We start from the raw sequence: 23,659 nt of genomic DNA, 5'->3' as shown, positions 1-23,659 counted from the left end.
CGATTCCTCCAGGAAGGGGCTGGACAGAGCCAGCGCAAGGTCGGGAGAGGTGAGTGACCGTAACCCCTTCTTCCAAACAAGAACAAACCATGTACAACTAAACAAATAAAAACACGCCCTGAAGCTGGACCTGTGGTTTGAGTTTTGTGTATTTGTCAGTATTATTGATTGGGAGCCCTCTCCCTCAGAATCTCTGTCCCAATCCTCATAGGGCTTTACTTAATATTAACGTTGAGGCTAGATTTCTAAGGCTAGCCCAGGGAAGGTGGATGCCACCTTCCCTGCCACTTAAGGTCTGTTTGATTTGGGAGGACTGAAGTAACCTCTTTGAACCTCAGTTTCTATGTCTGCAAAGTGGATCCATGAATATTAACACTTTACAGGGTTTTGTGAGGATTAAAAGGGAGTACAGATTACAGCCATAGCACTTTACAGCCATAGCACTACATTACTATTATTGGGACAATAATATAGAACGATGAAAGAAAAGGGTCACTGCTTTTGTTTTGTTTTTTGAAGACAAGGTTGTTATGACATTCTGCTTTTTAAAAAGATTTTATTTATTTATTTATCAGAGATGGGGAGAGAGAGAGAGAGAGAGAGCGAGCGCCCACAAGTTGGCAGAGTGGCAGGCAGAGGCAGAGAGAGAAGCAGGCTCCCTGCGGCTCAACGGACTGAGCCACAGGCATCCCTGCTTTTGTATTTAATGTGAAGGCAGAATAGAATGAATTTCCAGAATAATCAGGAAATTAAAGAAGAAATTTTAAGAATGCATGGAAGCAGGGCACCTGGGTGGCTCAGCCGGTTAAAGCCTCTGCCTTCTGCTCTGGTCATGATCCCAGGGTCCTGGGATCCAGCCCTGCATTGGGCTTTGTGCTCAGCAGGGAGCCTACTCCCCCTCCCCCATGCCCCACCTGCCCCTCTGCCTACTTGTGATCTTGTGATCTCTGTCAAATAAATAAAATCTTTTAAAAGATAAAAGTACATGGAGGCAAAAGGGAGGCAGAATAAAAAGTAGTAGCATGATTAGGGGCACGTGGGTGGCTCAGTTGGTTAAGCCTCTGCCTTCCGTTCAGGTCATGATCTCAGGGTCCTGAGATAGAGCCCCACATCCGGCTCTCTGCTCAACGGGAAGCCTGTCCCCCGCCCCCCACCCCACACCCCTGTCTGCCTGCCTTTCTGCAAACTTGTGACCTCTTTCTCTGTCAAATAAATAAATAAAATCTTAAAAAAAGGAGCATGATTAATACAGAAGGCCTAGCCACTCAGTATATGGCGAATGAATGTGTGGAAGACCTCTGAAAAATACTGCAAACCAAGTATTAGAAGAAATATTGGGCAGGATCCAGCAGAACAAAAAAGAGGAGAGAGCATTCTGAAGACTAAAAAATTGTATGTTGAAGAATAGAAATACAGGAATTTGCTTGAATCATGAGGAGAGGGAAAGCTGATAAACTAGGTTAAAGCGGGAGTACAGTAGTGAAAGATGAGCAGAGAAAGTGGGCAAGAGTGCCAAAGATAGTTTGAATTTGTCACCACTGGTCTGGAGCAGGAATCACCAGTCCACCTGTCCGGTCCTATAACTTGTGGCCAGCTCCCAATCTGCTGTCAGGGTCAAGAGATAATGATCCTGCTTTAGCCTAGAGTTTAAAGTATCACATATTCCTCCCTTCCAGGCCCTTTCTTTCCTTTTTTTCTTTCTTTCTTTTTTAAAGATTTTATTTATTTAGACACGCCTGGGTGGCTCAGTCAGTTAAGCACCTGCCTTTGGCTCAGTTGGTGGTCCTGGGATTGAATCCTGCATGAGGCTCACTGTTCAGTGGGGAGCCTGCTTCTCCCTCTGCCTGCTGCTCCCCCTGCTTATACTCTGTCTCTCTCTCTCTATCTGACAAATAAATAAAATCTTTTTTAAAAAAGATTTTTTTTATTTGAAAGAGAGTGAGAGAATGAGTGGGGGCGGAGGACAGAGGGAGAAGTAGACTCCCTGCTGAGTGCGGAGCTGGACATGGGGCTCCATCCCAGGACCCCAAGACCATGACCCCGGTGGAAGTCAGACACTTAAGGAGCTGAGCCACCCAGGTGTCCCTTAAGGCCAGTTTTTGAAACATTGTGGAAAGGGATGGGAAAGCCCTACTTTTTATAGTAGGAAATTGTTTATTTTCCAACAACAACAAAACAAGATTTCAGGAACATCTCTGCTGAAACTTTAAGTAGGAACTTTTTATAGCCACAGACAGTTATTAAGTCCTTTATTATTTTTTTAGAGGGGGAGAGGCGTGGTGGAGGGGTAGAGGGACAGGGAGAGAAAAAATCTTAGGCAGGCTCCATGTCCGGTGCAGAGCCCTATGCGGACTTGATCTCACAGCCCTGAGATCGTGACCTGAGCTGAAATCAAAAGTTGGATGCTGGAGCATCTGGGTGGCTCAGTCATTAAGCCTCTGCCTTCAGCTCAGGTCATAATCCCCAGATCCTGGGATCAAGCCGTGAATTAGGGAAGCCTGCTTCTCCCTCTCCCATTCCCCCTGCTTGTGTTCCCTCTCTTGCTGTGTTTCTCTGTCAATTAAATAAATAAAACCTTAAAAAGAGTTAGATGATTAACTACATGAATCACCCATGTGCACCTATTAAGACCTTTATTAACCAAGTGAGACCTCCCCTGTCCTCCCCTCACAAACACAATATTAAGCAAAAGAGTATTGAGTGTCTATGTTTATAGCTCTAAGGGCTCAAATGTGAATTTCTTTGCATCTCTGTATGATTTGGTCTTTCTTTTTCTAGAGATTGATTCACTCATTTATTTATTTACTCACTCACCTACTCATTCACTCATTCTTTGTTTCTAGAAGTCTCCAAACCCCTCTGGTCTAAACTCAAGACAGGATAGGATTAATCTTCGTATTCTAGCCTTATCCTTAGTTTCTACCACATGGAGAAAAAATGATGTTTGTTGATATAGCAACAGATGGAATGCAGAAGCAGATATGAGAATCCAGTGGGGCATTAAAGGGATTTCCAAAAATGTAAAACAATGCCAACTGTCTAACTGACTTTATTTTGGTTTGGGGAAAGTTATTTTTCATAAATGAATTAATAAATTAAAAATATTAAGTAAATATTTTGACTAGTTTTTCTTCTTCCTACTTGCTTTTCTTTTCTTGATCTCAATTGTCAGATTATAACACTGAATGCTATCTTTGTTCCCTATATTAAATTAAAAGCATGATATTTATGATATTCTCTAAAACTCCTCACCACGCTGAACCTATTTTTATTTATTTTTTAAAGATTTTATTTATTTGTTTTAGAGAGTGTGAGCAGCGGGGAGCTGGGGGAAAAGCAGAGAGAGTGAGGGACAAGCAGACTCTGCACTGAGTACAGAGCCCAACGCGGTCTCCATCTAAGGACCCTGAGATCCTGATCTAAGCTGAAATCAAGAGTCCAACGCTTAACTGAGTCTCCCAGGCGCCCCTGGTGTTTTTTTCAGAGAAAAGATAAGAAGCCAGCAGTTACTGCCCAACCCTCTACTGTGTATGAAAGCAAACATTACTTCATTTATTCCTCATTACAATCCTGTGAAAGAGATATACCATTTTATGGAGACTGAGCTTCAGAATGGTCAAGTTTTTTTTTTTTTTTATTTCAACCCACAATAAAAAATACATCTTATATCATGATCACTGAGGAACACACAAATGTGTCTTCACTGAAATAAAGGTTTCATGAATTAATACCCTAACTATATGCAATGCATTCTGATATTTTCTATTCTATTTAATTTCCTTTTTTGCAAACATGTGTTTTTTCTTCCCTTGTTTTGCATCCTTCGAAATCAGTGTCACAACCCACGAATGGGTTGCAATCTACAGTTTGAAAAACGACTAAATAAATGTTCGAGATCATAAGTAGTAAAGCGAAGATGTGAACTGAATTCATGCTCTTTCCAGCAAACAAATACCTTCTCATGAACATTTCTTAAATAATACATTATATATGTTGTGCTTAGCTTTATCTCATGGTATAAAGCCAGCAGGACAATCCTAGGCAAAGAAGGAATAGGCCTACTGAGGAACCATAACGTGAGATGAAACACTTAGACAAATATAAAATGACATTAGTCCTCTGTTTAGTATATGAGTGAATGTGGCATTTGCTTTCATTTCTGAAGAAAGCTGCTTATTATCCACAAAAATAGTGAGTTCATTTATTCATGTATAGCTTGTCTTGGTTTAATAGTAAATGATTATTTCAATTTTAGTAAGTTATAAATTATCTTCAACTTATGATAGGGCTAAAATTAAAAAAAAATATGACACTTGGTGGGTGAGGTCATAGAAGTAGAGTAGGGTCCTGGGGAGAGAATAAGGTATGGTAGAGAGGAAGCAGCAGGTAGTCCCCAAACCTTTAATCTAGTAAACTGAAGATTGCTTAAACTACAAAAACTTGTTTCATACTAGATTTCTTTCAAGTTTTATTTACTTACATAATTTAAGTAATCTCTACACCCAGTGTGGGAGTTGAGCTCAAAACCCCAAGGTCAAGAGTTGCATACTTTTCCAACTGAGCCAGCCAGGCGCTCTTCATGTTAGATTTTTAAAATAGGTTTTAAAAATAGGTTACTTAAAAACCTCATGGTAGGGGGCCAGGTACTGGCTGGCTCAGTCAGAAGAGCATGCGGCTCTTGATCTTGGGGTTATGAGTTTGAGCCCCACACTGGGTGCAGAAATTACTAAAAAAAAAAATAAAAAATAAACTTAAAAAAAAAAAAACCCACCCAACATGTAAATTTCAAATCCTCGGGTGGGTTGGTCTCCCAGAATGAATGGATACATCCTCAGGCTCAACCAAGGTAAGGACTATGTTTCCTTGGATGCTTCCATCTATTCTAACACCAGTGGTTTTATTTTCCTGTATACCTGTCACTTCTAATGTGTCAGCAACCCGGCCCAGTCCCTCTTCTCCTTCCACATGGAACCATCTGCCTGCCTTGTTCCTTCTGATTCCAGTTAGTTCATCCTCTAATGGAGACTTTATACTTTTCATCCATTCATTCAGTCCACAGATACCTATAATAATGGTTGTGTGTTCTTCAAGTTGACTTCTCAGTGTTGTTTATAGACACCCCTTCTGCCTGCCAGATCTCCATCCTGGGGTGGGGGAGTTGTTCTGCTATGCCTTTAGTCACATCTCTACATCTCACATCCCCTGACCCCTGCTTTTCCTGGAATGTCTTCCCCTTTTTCACCTACGCTCCACATACCTTAAAGGCTTAAGATATGCCTAAGCATATGCTTAAGCATATCTTTTCCATGAAACCTTCCCAAATTATTCAGCCCAAAGTGATCTCTCTGAACCATAGCTCTTACACAGAATAAGTACTATGATTTAACTCTTTTTACCATATGTCTTATGTTGTCCTGTCCTTATGAGTTAGATTTGTCTAGCTAACTCCTACTCATCTTTACTGATCCCTGTCCAACCTATATGCTATTCCTCTGGGCCCCCACAGCTCTCTGTGCTTAAAGCTAACATAACTGTTAGGTTTCCACTGTGCTGTGATCATTATTGACTTGAAGTCAAGCCTATGTCAGTTGGCTTCTAGTAAGTTCCTGGAACTTAAAAAACAAGAAGGAAAATATAAAAACTGCAGTAGTGCCTATTTCTGGCAGCCTGGGGAAGAGAAAGGGCTCTCCCATTAAAATACAAGTTGAGCCTGGATAAATTACAAGAAACATAATGTTTAACACATTGCTGGGCTCATTAGAAAGTAAGAGAAATCACAAAAGGAAGAAAAAAAAAATAACATTAAGCTGAAACCTATAGGATAGATGAGCAACATGCAGGAGGAGCAACAGGTTTGCCTTGGGGTCAAATGCCAGTATCAGTTTTGTAAAACAGGCGCTAGGCCCTGGGCCTAGCCACAGAACAGGAGAAAACCTGGGATTGCCGGATTGAACTGAGATTCCTGAGGGGCTCACACAGTCCCAGGTCAGGAGCATCATTTGACTCCTGGCACAAGCAAATGCAGATCCTCTTTGGAGGAAAGTACCCCCAATTTAGGCTCTCTGAATTACCATAGACTAAGTTTAACAAAATATAAGCTCAAAATCCCCAAATGGAGAATATACAAGGAAATGAACTACCACAGGCAAGAGTGAGCAGAAAACAAACCATTTAGATATCAAGCCAGGATTACAGAAATATAATCCCAACAAATTTAAAAGGTTTAGTATCAGAGCACCACATCTCTGAGCACAAATGGGTTAAGCTGAAAATGGATATAAAAAGGATAGACTTTTAAATAACCAGACACTGTTTTTCTAAATAACTCATAAATTTAAAAAGTCATACAGGTAATTTAAATATTCTTAGGGTGAAGTTATAATCAAAATACAGCAAAAAAAAATATATTGGGGGAATGTAGAGAAACAGGTCCTTAAAAACTTACAGTAAAAAAACAGAGCTTGAAAATTAGATAAGTCAAAATTAAGATGTTATGGAAGAACATAAAATTCATCTAAAGAAAGCAGAAGAAGGAAATATTATAATATCCATAGTTAATGAAATGGAAAACAATACACAAGGGAGAAGATTGTCAAAGACCAAAGTAGTAGCTACATAAACAAGTAAAATAGCACATTTCTGGTGTAATTGATGAGGAGGAAATAAGAAGGTGAAAGTAAATAGTAGAAATGGATAGAACCACATAACTGCCCAGAGAGCAGAGGCGAAAAAAAAATTTTTCATTTTTAAAAAGGACAGAAAATGCACAAAATCCCAGAAAAACAACCAAAATTGACTCAAAAAGAAACTGGAAGGCCAGACAGCCTATAATTATTAAAGAAATTTAATTGATGGTTAAAATCTTTCTCAAAAAGAAATGCTAGGCAAAGATAGGTTTGATAGCTGTTTTGCCAAACTGTCAAGGGACAGCTCATCTCAATCTGATGTCAGCTCTTCCAGAGAATTAGAAAAGAGGAAACAGTCCCCAATTCAGAGGGTGTACAGACCAAATGAACCATCTTGGAAACCTTTTTAGAAATCTTCCTTCAAAAAGGGCACTAACAGATACAAGAATGTTCATAGCAGCATTGTTTGGAATAGCAGGAAATTGGATACAACCCAAATGTCCATTAATAGGTGAATGTATAAATAACTTGTGGCTTATGTACTTGCTGGGGTACTACACTGGTTTACAGCTATTTACAACATAGATGAATCTTAGAAATAATGTTAAGTGAAAAAAAGAAAACTTCAGGGCACTATTAGAGTATAAAATTTTTGTAAAGCTAAAGCAAAACTGAACAATAATTTTTAAAGAATATTATACATATATGGTTAAATATATACACATGTGTGTGTGTGTGTGTGTGTGTGTAACACAGGCAACTTAACACAAAATTAAGGACAGTGGTTACCTCTAGGGAGAGGCAGTGGGATAGGACTGGGTATGAATACAAGAAACTCAATGGTACTTCTAATGTTTTAATGTATAAGTTGGGTGATGGGCCAAAGATATTCATTTAATATTATGTTTCATAATTTATTCATGTTAAATATATCCTTTATAGATACCAAATATTACATATTATAATCTTTAAAAATCTGCTGTGGTGAAAACAAATGAGTGAAGTCTCCCTGAAAGCAAACCTGTTTCCTGGGCAGAGTCGAGATTCCCCGATCTACTTCCCCGAAGCTACCTTTATGCAGAAGACCACATAGGTCCTCAGTAAATATCAGATGGTTTACTGCTTTTCGAAGGATAGTGTCTGGGTTCCCTTCTTCCTGGTGCCGGCTGCTGTGCAGAGCTCCCTCCTGCCGCATACCTAGCCTAAGCCCCACAACCCTGGCTGAAATCCTGACACATGTATGACAAGACACTGACACCTGGTGGATACAGAATGGATTTAATAAAATGACTAGGAAAGAAATCTTTCACTCCACTTGGTGAAAGTGGCTGTAGGGTCAGGGGATAGGGAAGCAGAATGAGGAGAAAACATTCAGAAACAGGAAAGGGAAGGATCTCCATCTCTGAAATGTAAGGGATAGTCATCTAAAGGAGATGAAAGAGATAGTCCCTAAAGGAGAGTGACTTCCCTCTCATTCCTTCTGAGCCTACAAGAGGGAAGAGGCTACAGCTGCAGTAAGGAAAATGCAAGACAGTGAGGGGAAACGTAAACAGGTGTTGCTGATCCCAGCCTCACCAAGCTAAAACCACACGGACTTCCTGGTATTGGCCAGGGGTCAGCTGTCTCCTCAAGAACTGCCCGTGACAGTTGTCATTTTAGAGACCTGTGTGATGCTGAGGCTGATCCCAGCCCGCCCCTGATGTAGAAAGAGCAAATTAGTATACCCCATCTTTCTGGCCACAGTGATTGGCCAAGGATCAGCATGTGACCCAGCCTGGCCTAATCAGAGTCCATTTTAAGGCTATGCTAGGATGCCAGGCAAAAGATCACCACCCCCGCCCCCCCATCCCCTTTCTGGTTGGATATAAAGGAGAGAACGTGTAACCCCAGGAGTTCTGGCAGCCACTAGGTGGCCCAGGTTTAAGATGATCCTACAGAAGGTAGCAGCAGGGAGGGGAAATCAATCAGGTGTTTAGAGACACACTGAGCCAGGCATCAGCTTTTCTGGGAGCCAGTACCACCTCTGGACTTGCCATTTAGGTTGAGCCCGTAAGTCTTTATTTTTAAAATAAAGTTAGGTTATTCTTTTTCTTTTCTTTTTTTTTTACGTTTTAAAACAAAAAGATTCCTAACCTATATATTCATCATACTTAACTCCATCCCTATCTTTCCGCAGGATAGCCCAGAGATCCAGGTTAAGACAGTCACGACAGATTTATCAGTGACTCTAAAGCCAAGGGTATTGAGCTGGAAAGGTCAGAAGCAGGAGCCGGACACTATGCAAGACAGGGTGCCTCAGCTGTCTGGACATGAGAATGAATTCTCTTAGGAAAAGGAGAGCCAAACGAGAAGCAAGTGCAGAGAGGGGCCTCTACTAGGCAGGCAGAATTAGTGTGTTTATAAACACTCTCTGCCACATACCTATCATGGGGGTGTTGCTTTGGGGTCTTTCCCCTCGTGGAATAAGGAATTTTGAAGCCTGTGCCCCTTTAAGTCATTATTACCCTGTGTTTCGGTGTCTACCTCGCCCTTCACCAAATGAAGAGCTTCCTTTTGGCTTCTACTGCCCTTGATGACACTCACTTTTGAGGTGACCAGAGGAATTTTATCTTCCGCTTCTTTGGCATGCCGGGAACTGGGGCCCCTTCCTCCTCTGGCAACAGCACCCTCTTCCTGACCCTGGGCAAGCACCATTCCCTTCTCAGCCTCTCCCACTGGCCCTGGCCTCCCTGACCCTCCAGTTGAGTTGCTTTCCCCTCCAGAGGCCCACGTCTCCTGTGGTAACCTCGGGGACTGGGCCGAGTCCATGGCAGCTGATTTGTCAGGGGGGGAGTTCCTTTCCTTACTTCCACCTGATTTTTTTCGAGGGCGCCCCCGTTTTCTTTTGGCATCGCTTCCTGTATCCTCTCTATCCAGCTTTGCGGCTTTAGCAGGTGGATCTTGCCTAATGGCCTCACTCACAGGTACTTCAGCTGTCCTCTTGACACCCTTGTCATGGGGTCCCGGGTCACCACCTATGCCTGCTTCCCTGTTCTCTGGGCCCTGCGGCTGAGCGAGCGCCCCAGGCAGGGCTTGCCCAGGCCCGGGTCCGGGTCCGGGTCCGGGCAAAGCAGGAACAGTCGGTAAGATCATGTTAATGATCGGCATAGCTGCCTGGGGCCCCCCGGCCCTACTGGGCAGAGGCAACGTAGCCACTTTCAGGCCTGAAGAAAGCTTGGGGGCCAGGATGGGTGGAGAGACTCTGATTGGCGGAAGAAGTGAGCGAGGGGCCCGGGGAAGGAGCAGAGGCAGCCGGGCCACCAGGGCATTAACCTGTGGGTTATTGGCTGCTGGGGCTGGGCTCTCCACTACACTCTTCTTCCGCTCACCGCGTGCAGGGGTGCCAGCCCCAGCCCGGGCTTCCAGCTCCCTAGTGGGCTAAAAGGTAAAGAGAGGACACAGTAAATGGGAAGCCTAGATGTTGGAGCGAACACAGACACAGGAGGGTAAGAAAATAGAGGAAAGAGGATACCAAGCCCCCAGCCCAGGGCAGTAAGGTCAGGGGCCTTAACCTCCTTACCTGGGCTGCTCTCTCTGGTTTCTTAGGGGCTCCACCTTCTAAGCTCTCCACACCATTCTTGGATTTAGATGACCGCTCCCGAGGGGCATGTTCATCGTCTTCTGCAGAGGTGCGGGAAAAGGTAATAGGGCGAGGGTGAGGAGGAAACAACGGTCAGGAGAGGACAGCCTGACTGACGGGTGGAGAAGGGGGAAGAAGGCAGTCTAAGGCACATCCCAATTCCCATAAGGGTCACTAGGAACAGAAGACAAATGCAAGGTGTCTCTGTCTGAGTAGGTGGGAGGGCCTATGAGGTTGAAAGTGGCTGAGAGTTTCTTGGGACATGTGAGGGTCTCCACCCACCAGTGAGCCCCATGGCCTTGAGCACATGGGCATGCGCAGATCGGGCAGAGATGAGATGCTGCTGCAGCAGGAAGCGGGCAACCTCAACGATGGAACTGAAGGACCGTTTCAGGATCCGTTCTGCCCAGTCACAGGTCAGAGCGCAGGCTGCCTCCACCAGCTCATCCCGAGGTGCTGGGGTTACTTCTGGGCCCATTTCTGGCTGCAGTGGGGAAGGACATGCCCACTCACACTCCAAATTTGGCCCCCTTCAGACACTAGGGTCAACCCTAGTTAAGACTAGACTGGATATGGGAGTAACTCATCCCAGAAACCCACAAATTCTATTCGTCCTCTGCCTGAGCCATAGGGTACGTGGAAGGGCATATCTTATGTACCAGAAGTTATGTGCAGAATGACCTAGGCTGTGTCAGCCCACACCTTGGAGAGAAAAGTACGATGGGAGGGTTGGTTGTTACTTACACTGTCAGAGCTCTTCAGGTCAAGTCCAGGCAAGGGTGGCATTGAAACCAAGGTCTTCCTTCGTATGCCACTGTAGCAATATCTGAGGCAAGTTAAAGAGCAGCCAACAATGGGGATCTCCAAGACCCGTGGGAAGGCTAGGCTGTTCCCACTCCTGGCCCTCCACACCCTAATTTTTCTTCCCTGGGTCCTCCAACCCCACCTCTCCATTCAAGGATACTTGGACTGGCCCCGGCCACCAAGCCTTCGGGCCTTGATGTCAGGGAAGATCTCTCTGATGATTTTGCCAAAGTTGGCTGTGCTGAGTGGGCGGCAACAGGCGAGGCTCTCACAGTACTTCCTGAGTGAATGGTTAGGGGGAATGCAGAGTGGGAAGACACTCAGAGAAGGAGGTCATGGTTAGATTCGGAGGGTCCCTGGCATCAGGTTTGGGAAACCCTTTAAGAAGCCAGACTCTGTCAAGGCAGGGAGCTCTCCAGAGGTGAGGGGGTAGTCCTATGCCCGCCAACCCACACACCACCCCCCCTTCACCCACCGATAGGCATCATAAACACTTTGCTTTGGCAAACAGGTGTCAGTATGCTCCTCTAGGTGGTTGCGGATCCACCTGTAGGCATACATGTACTCCTCATTGCTGAGTGTACTTGGCTCTGAGCTGCAAGAGAAGTGAAAGGGACAAGCTTTACTCAGATCCTAAGGGTTGTCGTAGTTCTATCCAGACCACCGCTTCAGCAGTGCTGGACCAAATCACTTTGCCCAGAATCCAGCTTTTCCTGGTAAACCAGGGCAGGACAGGGACTACTCTTCTCACCAAGGCAGCTGTCATGAGGATTCCTATTCACCCAGCCCCATCCCAGTGAGCCTCCCTTTAAGAAGCAGAACCCTCTGCTATCTTAAACTCTAACACCAAACCTACCTTTTGTCTCCAGTACTAGGCCCTGAGGGGAGCTGAAGGTAGAGATACAGCTTGTCGTTGTCTGAGAATTTCTGTACATCTTGCTGAGGTAGGAGGAAGAGAGAGGCAGAAGAAAAAATGAGGCCAAGAAGGATGTAAGATAGGATCTTCTAATCCTTCCCCCAAAGTCTAGCTGTCTTAGAGACCGTCAGACTAAAAAAAGGACCTTAGAAGTGATTTTTTTTTTTAAAGATTTATTTGTCAGCGAGAGAGGGAGAGAGAGCGAGCACAGACATACAGAATGGCAGGCAGAGGCAGAGGGAGAAGCAGGCTCCCTGCCGAGCAAGGAGCCTGATGTGGGACTCGATCCCAGGACACCGGGATCATGACCTGAGCCAAAGGCAGCTGCTCAATCAACTGAGCCACCCAGGCGTCCCAGAAGTGATTTGGGGCTCTGTGTTCACTGTGCACAAGGAGTGCTCTAGTGAGCTACCTTGTTGAGAGAAGGAGTGGCAGGGATCTGCTTTGATATTATGCCTACTGAGCACCTACACAACGGGTCACAGACAGATGAAGTAAGATGCTCAAGGTCAAACTGGCAATGAGTCGCAAAGCCAGTTACCTTCTGACGGGGAAGACTATACTGCCTGTCCCACATAGGCCTTTCAGTTACTCCTATCTTCATCATCCTCATTCCCTGCAAGTCCACCTCTCTATTGCCCTCTGCCCAAAAAATACTTACCAGGATTCCCTCGACTTTGTTCTGCACAGCCTTGCTGTGGGAAAGAGGAGAAAGCTGGAGGTCATACACAAGATTTTCTCTGTCTTATTGTTAGGGAGAGGAAGAGGGATGAGATGCTTAATAGGTGCTCAGAAACAATTCCCATAATGGACAATCTTTCATGAATGTTGAATCTTCCAGAATGATGAAGAATCATTCATGAAGAATGCACTTGCTCAGAGAGAGGCAATTCATCTACAGAGGAAGTGCTACGGTTCTGGAGCAAGATTTGGAGGTGGAGATGAGTACTTACGAAATGGTACCTCGGAGCCTCTGAAGAAGGGTGGTGGGTTCTCCCGCCTCAGTACTACCTGAGGGGGCCCTTCCCCCAGTCTTGGGGCTCTTAGCATCGGGTTCATCTTCTGCCATCCCGGCATGAGGGCTAGAATTGAGAGGAGACCAGGCATGAAAATTTAACCTCTCTTTCCCTGGAGGCCCCAGGGGCACTTATCTCCCTACCCAGAAACACAGAGAAACAGAAAGAAAGGCTCTGAATTGCCTCAGTGGTTTTTTTTTTTTTTTTTTATCACTTGCCTTCTCCAAAAATTAGAAATTATCCCATTACTTCTCCATGCCCACATATACTCAAAGAGATCTTTGCCATCCCCATTCTATCTGCCCCATCTTTCTGCAGTCTCCTAAATATGGAAAACTGAAAAGGAAGAGATAGGGGGAACGGAAGTCGACGTTAGACAGGTCCGTTTCTGCCTCTGACCCCGCTGCCCTCATCCCCTTAAGAAAAAAAAAAAATAATAATAATAATAAAAACAATAACAACCACAAAGCAAAGTTCTTCAATTCTCTAAGCTACTCCTCACGCCTGAATTTTCCTGGGCGGTCAGAAAGGATACGAACATATTCTGCCCTTCCAGCCTTGGAAAACACCGGGCCCAAGTTCTCAGTACTTAATCTCGCCACGGCTTCCCCCGCCGCTCCCCCTCCCCACGTCGCCGATCCCTACGTCATCTTCCTCAACCTCCCATCCTGAGGCGCACCCCCACCTCCTTCCCTTCCCCCTGCAATCAGTCCCGCGTTGCTGCAAGGTGGGGGCGTTCAGGGCGGCGAACTCCTGGGCTGGGCGTAGGAAACCCGGTTGGGGGAACGGGGTCCCAAATTCAGGGCACGTGCACATGGGTGAAGGAGCTGTTGAAAATACAGCCAAAATCTTTTTCTGCTGTCCTCCCAACTCATACTGCCCCCTCCCTACCTTTGAACAGTCGCCTTCCAACACAAGCAACAATAAAGGTAAGGGAGAAAAAGAAACTACCTCGTAGCCACCTTCACTCCAGCCCAGCCCACGGTCCTGGCCCAGCCGGCTTGTGCGTTGCTTTATTTTCTTTTTTCTGAATGGCTGGAACAGTCCTGATCTGCCTAGATACTCGGACGACCTGCTCTCTCATTGGTTATTGCTGCCACCCGGAGCCAGAAGGCGCCGGGCTCGCACCGGCGGCAGCTAAAGTCTGCCTGGTAACAGATTCTGATTGGTCAATAGGGGAGGGAAAATCCAAAGTTGGTCTTATTTGAGTGAAGAGGGGGAAGTCCGGGTTAGGTTTCGGTTAAAACTGGGGTCGGTTGGGACTGCCGGTCCCAAGAGATTCTTCTCTTAAAGGGACCGCAGGACGAAAGACCGGGCGCTAGGGCTCGCTTTGGAGCTTTCTTTTCCTTTGCCCTCTCCTTCCGGGTTTGTTTTGCCTTCGGTCGTCAGAGCTACTGGAAGAAAATCAACGGATGATTAAAAAAAAAAAAAAAAAGCTAGAAAATTATGGGTAGTAGTAATGGAGTTTCGCTGTAAGCTCATATAACCTCCTTTTGATGAAAACAACTTGAGCACTCCACCCTCGGCCCCCCGCCCCGCCGTCATCACAGCATACTGGCTCTCCACAACAAATCTGTAAACACAGGCTTACGTTCCTCTCTGATGGAGGCCTCAAAACCTCCGCAGCTGGACCACATTTAGTTAAAATGCCAAGCGTTTCTGGGTTTCCGTGGATACTTTATGTCCTTCCACAGAGTTGTTAATGTATCTGGATCCCCACAGTTCTGAACTCAGCGAACGAATTTTGACTGACACCCCCAGGGGGTGCTGGATGCTCACAGGAACTCTTTGCTCTTAGAGAATATTGTCCTGTATAGGTCATGGGTTCTTAACCCTTTTCGTTAAGGATTTTTTTTTAGGTCATGAATCCAATGAAAGCAATGAACGCTTTGCCATGAGAAATGCATATGCAGGCCAAGTTTTGCATCTGATTTCAGAGGTTAGGGACTGAAGGTTAACATTCTTTGAGTGGATATATTTTGCTTTGCACAGCACCTAAATGTGTGTTTGTGACATCTAAAAGTATATTTGCAGTCCTGACTTCTAATACATCCTCTAGTCTCATCATCAGTGTACTTTTGTAAAGAGGACAGCAACACCACTGATCTGGTCACCTTTGGCCTTGATAGCCTCTAATTACCTGCAACTGGCTTCTGTGGATACAGGGAGAATCCAAGGAATTGTAGAGTTTGGGGGAATAAGGATATACTGGCAAGAAGGTTTTCTAATAACAGCAAAAATTTATTGGTGTTTACTGTGTGCTAGACACCGTCCTGAATGCTGAGCACCTACCTCATTTAATGCTCATGGCAGCTCTTTGAAATAGGTAGTTATTGTTTCTGTTTTACAGGCAAAGAAACTGAGATTCCCAGAGATGAAGGGACTTGTCCACAGTTACATATGTAGTAAGTGCTAGAATCAGGATCCAAAGATAGGCAGTCTGCCTTCAGAGCCCATTCTCTTGAACTGCCGTAAACTGGGTGTATACATACTTGTAGATACCAATACACAAAAGTAGATACAGACTGATGGAAAGATACACCCAACCACCACTGTTTGGTATGAAGGGAGATATAGGGCACTTTGATTAGAAAAAGAGATTGGGATAAATTATGCCGGTTTAGGAATTTGCAGGTGGCAGGGAATAAATGGAAACTCCAGTAAAGGGAGAAAAGGTATCATAGCTATGTAAGCGACATTATTTTGACAACACTATAAGAAGGTGAGGTTGCATGGGGTGAAAGGCTCAAGAAGGGAAAAACAGGCAAGTATTCATTTATGCCAGGCATTGTGTTAAGAGCGGGGGTGGGGGGGTGGATATAGCGCTGAATAAGGTATAATGTACCTTGCCCTGAGGAGTAACAGTAAAAATGATCTGATAAACATCACCACAATAACAGCAAGTATTTATTTAGAGTTTAATACGTGGTGAGGATTTCTCTAAAGACCTCACAAATGTTGCCACTTCATCTCATAGCAACTCTGTCAGAGAAGTAGTGTGATTATCCCTATTTTACAGATGAGAAGACAAAGGCATTGAGAGGTTAATAATTTGCCCAGTGTTACACAGTAAGTGAGGGAATCCATATTCTGGATTCAGAATATGCTCTAGAAACTATTGTACAATGCCTATTGGGAGTGAATCCTTAAACATAAGAAAACAAACCATGAAAGACAATATTGATAAATTTAGATAATTAATATTAAAAACCTAAATTTGCTTTAAAAAGAACTATGAAAAGAATGTAAAATCGAGCCACAGACTGGAAGAAGATATTTTCAAGACACATAACTGACAAAGGATTATCATGTGGAATTTATAAAGGCCCTCTACAAATGAAAAGATAAACACCCAACTAGAGAAATGGAAAGAGGAAATCAACAGAAATTTCATAAAAGAAGCAGAAATGGCTCGTAAACATATGAAAAGTTCTCTCTCTATTGTAATCAAGAAAATGCAAGTTAAAACCACAATGAGATACCATTTCATAGCCACTAAATTGGCAACAATTACAAAGTCTGGCAGTGCTGAGAGCTAACAGGGCTGTGAGCCAACTGGAGCCCTCACCCACTGCTGGTGAATTACTTGATAATGTTGAATATGTGAATATTCTATGATTCAACAATCCTACTCCTACAGACATGCCCTGAATATAGAGACAGTAAGGTTTATAGTCTCACTGTGTGCATTAGCAAAAACTGGAAATCCCAATGTCCATCAGGAACAGAGTAATAAGCTGTGGTATCTTTATATGATGGAATGTCATATGGTAGTGGGAATGAATGAGCCACAGCTACATACATTTACACAGATGAACTTTAGAAACAGTGAAGGAACTATAACAGAAGAAAACACATAGTGCAATGCAATTTACAAATATTTAATGGCAGGCAAAACTGAACAATATATTGTTTATGGATAAATACATATGTGGTAAAGAGTAAAAGTAATAGAATTATTACCATAAAATTAAAGATACAAATTACTTCTGGTGAACAAGGGAAAAAGTTTGAGGAATGGTTATTCAGTCAATCAATAATGTCTTTTTTTTTTTTTTTAAGATTTTATTTATTTGACACAAAGAGAGAGAGTGAGAAAGGGAATACTAGCAGGGGGTGTGGGAGAGGAAGAAGCAGGGAGCCTGATGCAGGGCTCCATCAGAGGATCCTGGAATCATGACCTGAGCTGAAGGCAGACCCTAACGACTGAGCCACCCAGGTGCCCCACAATAACGTCTTCCATAGGATCTAATTTAATTTGTTTGTTTTCCAAATGGATGGCCTGTCTTTTCTTTTCTTTTTTTGGCCAGTCTTTTCAAAATATTTATCACTTCCTTCTTTAAAAAAAATATATTTTGGGGCGCCTGGGTGGCTCAGTGGATTAAAGCCTCTGCTTTTGGCTCAGGTCATGATCCCAGAGTCCTGGGATCGAGCCCCACATCGGGCTCTCTGCTCAGCGGGGAGCCTGCTTCCTCCTCTCTCTCTGCCTGTCTCTTTGCCTACTTGTGATCTCTGTCAAATAAATAAAGATCTTTAAAAAAAATTTTTTTTTTTTTAAGTAATAGCTACACCCAATGTAGGGCTCAAAATCACAACCTAAAGATCAAGAGTTAGCTCCACTGACTGAGTCAGCCAGGTGCCTTTCCCTTCCTTCTTATTATAGTTGTTTCCTTTCATATTATAATCATATGCTAAGTTCCCTTATATAGTTGGGTCTGTTTCTGGACCTTCTGCTTTCCTGTTGATTCTATTTATCCATTCCTCCACCCCACACTGTTTTGTTTTTTCTTTTTAAGATTTTATTTATTTAGTTGACAGAGAGAGACACAGCAAGAGAGAGAACACAAGCAGGTGGGGTGGGAGAGGGAGAAGCAGGTTTCCTGCAGAGTAGGGAGCCCAATGTGGGGCTCCATCCCAGGACCCTGGGATCACGACCTGAGCAGAAGGCAGATGCTTAACGACTGAGCCACCCAGGCACCCCCACCCCACACTGTTTTGTTTTAAGATTTTATTTATTTTTTTTATAAAGATTTTATTTATTTATTTGACAGAGAGAGATCACAAGTAGGCAGAGAGGCAGGCAGAGAGAGAGGAGGAAGCAGGCTCCCTGCTGAGCAGGGAGCCCGATGCGGGACTCGATCCCAGGACCCTGAGATCATGACCCGAGCGAAGGCAGCGGCTTAACCCACTGAGCCACCCAGGCGCCCCAAGATTTTATTTATTTATTTGACAGAGATCACAAGTAGGCAGAGAGGTAGGCAAAGAGAGAGAGGAAGAACAGGCTCCCAGCTGAGCAGAGCGCCCGATGCGGGGCTCCATCCCAGGACCCTGAGATCATGACCTGAGCCGAAGGCAGAGGCTTAACCCACTGAGCCACACACACTGTTTTAATTGATGTAATTGTGTTCTGATGTCTGATGCTAGAATTTTCCATTATGAGTTTCTACATATAGAAGATTGTATTTTTCACATGTGGCCACAAAAGTATTTCTGGTTTCACAGACTATTCCAGAATTTTGCCACCTCCCCATCAAGAGATGGAATGTATTTCCTGTCCCCTCGAAGCCCAGAAGGTCTTTGTAACTATCAGTGAATGGAATGCAGTGGAAGTGATGCTGTATGACTTCCAAGTATGGGTTAGAGTAAGTGATACAGTTTCCTCTTTCCTTTCTCTCAGGACCCTCACCCTTGGAACCCAGCCACCATGTTGTTAGGAGGCCAAGCAGCCACATGGAAAGGTCATATGTAAGTTGCTGGTGACAGCCAGCATCAATCACTGGGCTTGTGAGTGAGTGAGCCATCGGACGATTCTAGCCTCTAGTCTTTAAGCTGCTCCAGCTGACGCCAAACAGTTCCCATAGAGCCCTGTCCAAATTACAGATTTGTGAACAAAAGTAGTGTTTAGATCAGAGAGTTTGCTAGTCCTTAAAAATCAGAAAGTCAGGAAAGGGCCTCCTAATGGTGTGACAGAGAATGGCCAGAAGCAGATATTTAGGACATGGAGTGGGGCAATCCAATGCTTAGAAGATGCAAGGAGAGTGATTCTCAATAATTCCTGGGATAAATGAAATTACCTTAGGTTATCCTTAAAGACTTACCCAATCGCGATGGTGAGAGGGATAACCATGCTAAAAGGACCAGTGATAGGTGGACACTCTCCAAGACTCTGTCAATCCTTTGTCATGAGGACAGGGGCTACTGCTTTTCTGGGGATGTCCCTGAGCTCAGCAAACTCTCCAGAACTTTCTGGATAGTGTCCTAAACCAACTTGTGGAGGTGACCATGGTGTTAGAAGAAGCAGCTAGTCCCACACTAGACTTTGGCACAGTAAGCTCAGTTTTGCTCTTCATACTCCTCTAGCCTGGGGGTGGGGCATGGGGAGGAATCTGTGTGTGTACAACAGAGATGGATCAGAATAGGTATGGCAGGAATTAGGGAAGTTTGGGTCACATACTGCTGGTGCTTGTGGCATCTGGGACAGGAGGGACTCTCTTCTTTTTGGAGTGTCTGTTTCAGTGATGAAGGATCAGAAGTAGTGAAATGAAACCAGGACCAGGATACAGGTGAATTTTTTTTAAAGTTTTTATTATGAAAAATTTTCAAACATACAAAAGGAGAAGGAAGAATATAATGCCCCACATACATATACCTAATATTCTGCTTTAAGAATTATTTTTTAAAAGATTTTATTTATTTGACAGAGAGAGAGAGATCACAAGCAGGCAGAGAGAAGGGGGTAAGCAGGCTTCCCACTGAGCAGAGAGCCCGATGTGGGGCTCAATCCCAGGACCCTGAGATCATGACCTGAGCCAAAGGCAGAGGCTTAACCCACTGAGCCACCCAGGCGCCCCCTGCTTTAAGAATTATTAATGTCTCATCAATCTTGTTTTATCTGCATCTTTTCCATTCTCCAACTCATCACTCTAGGTCGTTTTTTTTTTTTTTTTTTTTTTTAAAGATTTTATTTATTTATTTGACAGAGAGAAATCACAAGTAGATGGAGAGGCAGGCAGAGAGAGAGAGAGAGGGAAGCAGGCTCCCTGCCAAGCAGAGAGCCTGATGCGGGACTCGATCCCAGGACCCTGAGATCATGACCTGAGCCGAAGGCAGCGGCGTAACCCACTGAGCCACCCAGGCGCCCACTCTAGGTCGTTTTAATGGAGACACTCATTATATCAGTACACCTGTATATAATTTAGTTTTTGTGTAAATACTTCAGTATGGCCAAGAAATAAGGACTCTTTAAAAAAAAAAAAAAGATTTTATTTATTTATTTGTCAGGGAGAGAGCACAGGCAGGGAGAGTGCAGGCAGAGCATGCAGAAGGAGAAGCAGACTCCCCAAGCAGGGAGCCTGAAACTGGCCTCGATCTCAGGACCCTGGGATCATGACACCAGCTGAAGGCAGATGCTTAACCAACACTCAGGCACCCCCAATTATTATTCTTTTTGAAACTCAAATTGTTCTATCTTTGGCCAGTGGAAGCTCCTTCAAGTTGACTCACCTGATATTTTTTTTCTTTGGAGAGAATTGTGGATTCACCTATAGTTGCAAGAAATAATACTGAGAGAGCTCATGAACCCTTCACCCAGTTTGCCCTGATGGTGTACCTTGTGTAACCACAGCACAATATCAGAACCAGGAAACTGACTGACATTGATACAATGCATCAGATTTACTCAGGTTTCACCAGCTTTGTACACACTCACTTACATGTATATGTATGTATATTTATCATACAATTTTTTTGTCATGTTGTAGGTGTGTGTAACCATCATTTCAATCAAACTACACACCAGTTTCATCACTACAAGGATCCTCTGTGTATACTTTTATAGACAATCTCCCTTGCCCAGTGCCATCCTTAAGCCCTGGCAAGCACTGATCTATTCTCCATTTCCACACTTTAAAAAAAAACAAAAAACATTTTATTTATTCATTTGACAGAGAGAGAGAGATCACAAGTAGGCAGAAAGGCAGGCAGAGAGAGAGGGGGAAGCAGGTTCCCTGCTGAGCAGAGAGCCCGATATGGGACTTGATCCCAGGACCCTGAGATCATGACCTGAGCTAAAGGTAGAGGCTTAACCAACTGAGCCATCCAGGCGCCCCATTTCCATACTTAAAAAAAAAAATTTTTTTTTAATTTCTTTCTTTTAGGAGGGGAGGGGCTACCCAGGTGCCCCTCCAAACCTATACTTTTGTTATTTCATGAATGTTCTATAAATTGAATCATACTGTATGTAACCTTTTGAGATTGGGTCCCCTCCCTCAGCATAATTCCCTTGAGATTCATCCAGATTGCTGTGTGTACCAGTAGTTAGTTCCTCTTTATTGCTGAGTGTTATATAGTTCATGGTATGGATATAGCAGTTTAGCCATGAATCCACTGAAAGACATTTGGATGGTTTCCAGTTTGGAGCTATTATGAGTTAAGCTGCTATGAACAACTCTATACAGGTTTTTGTGTGAACATACATTTTCTGGGATATATGCCCCAAAGTTAATTGCTGGGTCATATAAGTACATGTTTGGTCATTTTTAATTTTTTTATATTTTTTTGCTCAAGCCTGAGGGTTATTTTGTCTTTTAAGGTGACTTTGCTTACTTCTTCCTCGATGTGGCCTCTTCTGTCCCTCTAGCTGTGCAGTTTGTTCCCTCAGTCCTCAGGTCCGGTTCTTGAGTATTCAGAATGATTTGATAGCTATCTAGCTATGTTCAAGGGACAAAGCAAGCAAGCCTAGGTTCTTCCTACTATGCCACCGTCTTAGCTCTCCCCCTGCATGTTTGGTCTTTATAAGGGACTGCCCAGGTATTTTCCAGAATGGCTATACCATTTTATATTTCCACCAGCAATGTATGAACAATCCAGTCTTTCCACATTTGCCAACATTTTGTGTTATCACTATTTTCTATTTTAGCCATCCAGATAGGTGTGTAGTGGTATCACAGGTTTTAATTTCCCTAGTGGCCAGTGATGTTGGTTATCTTTTCATGTGCTTACTTGCCATCTTTATATCCTCTTTGGTATAATGTCTGTTCATGTGTCCTGCCCATGTTCAAATTGGAATTTTTGGGTTTTTACTGTTGAATTTCGGGATTTTTTTCATGTAATCTAGATATCAGGCTTTTGCCCATGTCCTTTAGACATAACCCCTATAGTCTTCATAGTTTCCTTGCTTTCTGGTATGGTATGTGTTTGAGGTTCATTTGGTCCAATGGAATTTTAAGGTTTTAGAAATATTTGGAAATGATGTAGAACTATATGATCCTTTTTTCTTTCTGAAGCAGTTTGGTTATTGAAAAGGACAGGGAAGAAATTGAGGAGAGAAACATCTGGTAAGACCCACTACACCCCAAGGCTCGCTGTAACTCACTCATCCCACACACTTCCTTTATATTCATTTAGTCATTAGAGCACACTATGTGCTAAGATGCAAGCCAGGTATTGGGAATAAACGGGGAGTTACAGTATAACGACACATATGTGCATGCTGAGGTTAAGTGCAGGAGGCCCCCACCCTGGGGAGTCAGTGAAGGCGGCTTTCCAAAGGATGTGATAACCTGGCCCAGATGGCAGGTAAGGCAGGGTGATGGAATGAGGACTAAGTGGAGGTAGATCTTTCAAGGAGCATATTTAGAGACCCCAAAGGAAAGAAGTGTGTTCCACTCTGGGGATTCCCTGGCCATCTTGGGAGTCCTAGACTCTTCCAATGTTTAAACAAGATAACTTTTAAAAATTCACTCATTCATTCATTCATTGATTCAAACAAGACACCTTTGTGGAAGGCAGAGAAGAACATAGGCTGATACCTGAATGCTGCTTGGTATTGTTTTGGGTGAGGCGTAAAGGATTCAATAGAATTACTGCCTAGCTTTGGTCTCTTAGGTTCCTGACACTCCCGTCTCATTCCTTCCATGAAGAATAAAGACCTATTGCAGAAAAAGGAGACATTTCTGCTTTGGGCAAGGTCCTAAAACACCGTCCGGGTCTGAACACAAGAGGGCCAGGCCTGGTCTGTTGGATTGGTTCCCCTTGACGTTTCTGGACCTCCTGCCTGCTCATATTCCTGTCTTCCAGATGGGAGGTGACAGGCCTAACCTCCTGACAGCTCTGTGTTCTCCCAATACTCTTGCCAGCAGATTGCACCATCCACGTCAGGGGCCTGGGGTGTCCCTTGTGTGTGAGGGGACACGCTACACTCTCCTGGGGGTGGTGGGTGAAACTTTACATTCATTACATTCATTGAAAGAAAGCATGGATTTAAAAAATAGTCAAGTTTAGGAACACCAATTGACACTCTCTCTTCCCAGGTCTCTTTGTGACAACAATCTCCCAGAGCTCCACATTCTGTCTGGCCATAAAGAAGAGATCAGAGCACCCTTAGCATCATGTTGTCATCACTAGTATAAACTAGGCACTCCCCTAGAGTACTCTTTTTTTTTTTTTTTAAGATTTTTACCTATTTATTTGAGATAGCACAAGTGGGAAGGAGTGGGAGAGGGAGAAGCAAACTTCCCGCAGAGCAGGGAGCCCGATACAGGGCTCAATCCTAGGACCCTGGCATCATGACCAGAGCCGAAGGCAGACGCTTAACCGACTGAGCCACCCAGGCGCCCCTCCCCTGGAGTACTCTCCAGGACTTTCCTATGCAAGATACGAAGGGTCAGCAGAAGAGAAG

General features: G+C 44.0%; 1 protein-coding gene across 6 annotated transcripts; it reads right to left on the bottom strand.

The window, feature by feature from the left end:
- Positions 1–7,888: 7,888 nt before the first annotated feature.
- On the bottom strand, positions 7,889–14,038 carry RFX5 (regulatory factor X5). Of its 6 annotated transcripts, none has more exons than XM_013047959.2 (10): positions 13,933–14,038; positions 12,919–13,047; positions 12,627–12,660; positions 11,906–11,988; positions 11,525–11,644; positions 11,210–11,329; positions 10,990–11,071; positions 10,528–10,729; positions 10,186–10,286; positions 7,889–10,043 (listed from the first exon to the last, which is right to left on the bottom strand). In XM_013047959.2, exons 2-10 carry the CDS (start codon positions 13,032–13,034, stop codon positions 9,051–9,053), a joined length of 1,851 nt encoding a protein of 616 aa, XP_012903413.1. In that variant the 5' UTR covers positions 13,035–13,047; positions 13,933–14,038; the 3' UTR covers positions 7,889–9,050. The 6 variants fall into 6 exon arrangements, with proteins under 6 accessions (XP_012903413.1, XP_004776774.1, XP_012903411.1 ...); XM_004776717.3 differs by having other exon boundaries at positions 13,873–13,979; XM_013047957.2 differs by lacking the exon at positions 13,933–14,038 and adding an exon at positions 13,667–13,847.
- Positions 14,039–23,659: the final 9,621 nt, after the last annotated feature.

This window comes from Mustela putorius, unplaced genomic scaffold (genome assembly GCF_011764305.1).
Source record: "Mustela putorius furo isolate JIRA1106 unplaced genomic scaffold, ASM1176430v1.1 tig00000695_pilon_pilon_pilon, whole genome shotgun sequence".
Lineage (NCBI taxonomy): Eukaryota > Metazoa > Chordata > Mammalia > Carnivora > Mustelidae > Mustela > Mustela putorius.
Note: the sequence above shows the minus strand (reverse complement) of the source record. Positions and strands in the feature narration are given on the sequence as shown.

What these genes read in the sequence shown, in the direction of transcription:
- RFX5 (XM_013047957.2), bottom strand. Translation starts at nt 13,797, where the DNA reads ATGTGCACGTGCCCTGAATTTGGGACCCCGTTCCCCCAACCGGGTTTC. An exon ending in CCTAGTACTGGAGACAAAAG is followed by an intron (nt 11,645 to 11,905) that starts GTAGGTTTGGTG and finishes CTTCTCTTGCAG; the next exon opens with CTCAGAGCCAAGTACACTCA. An exon ending in CAAGGCCATGGGGCTCACTG is followed by an intron (nt 10,287 to 10,527) that starts GTGGGTGGAGAC and finishes GCACCTCTGCAG; the next exon opens with AAGACGATGAACATGCCCCT.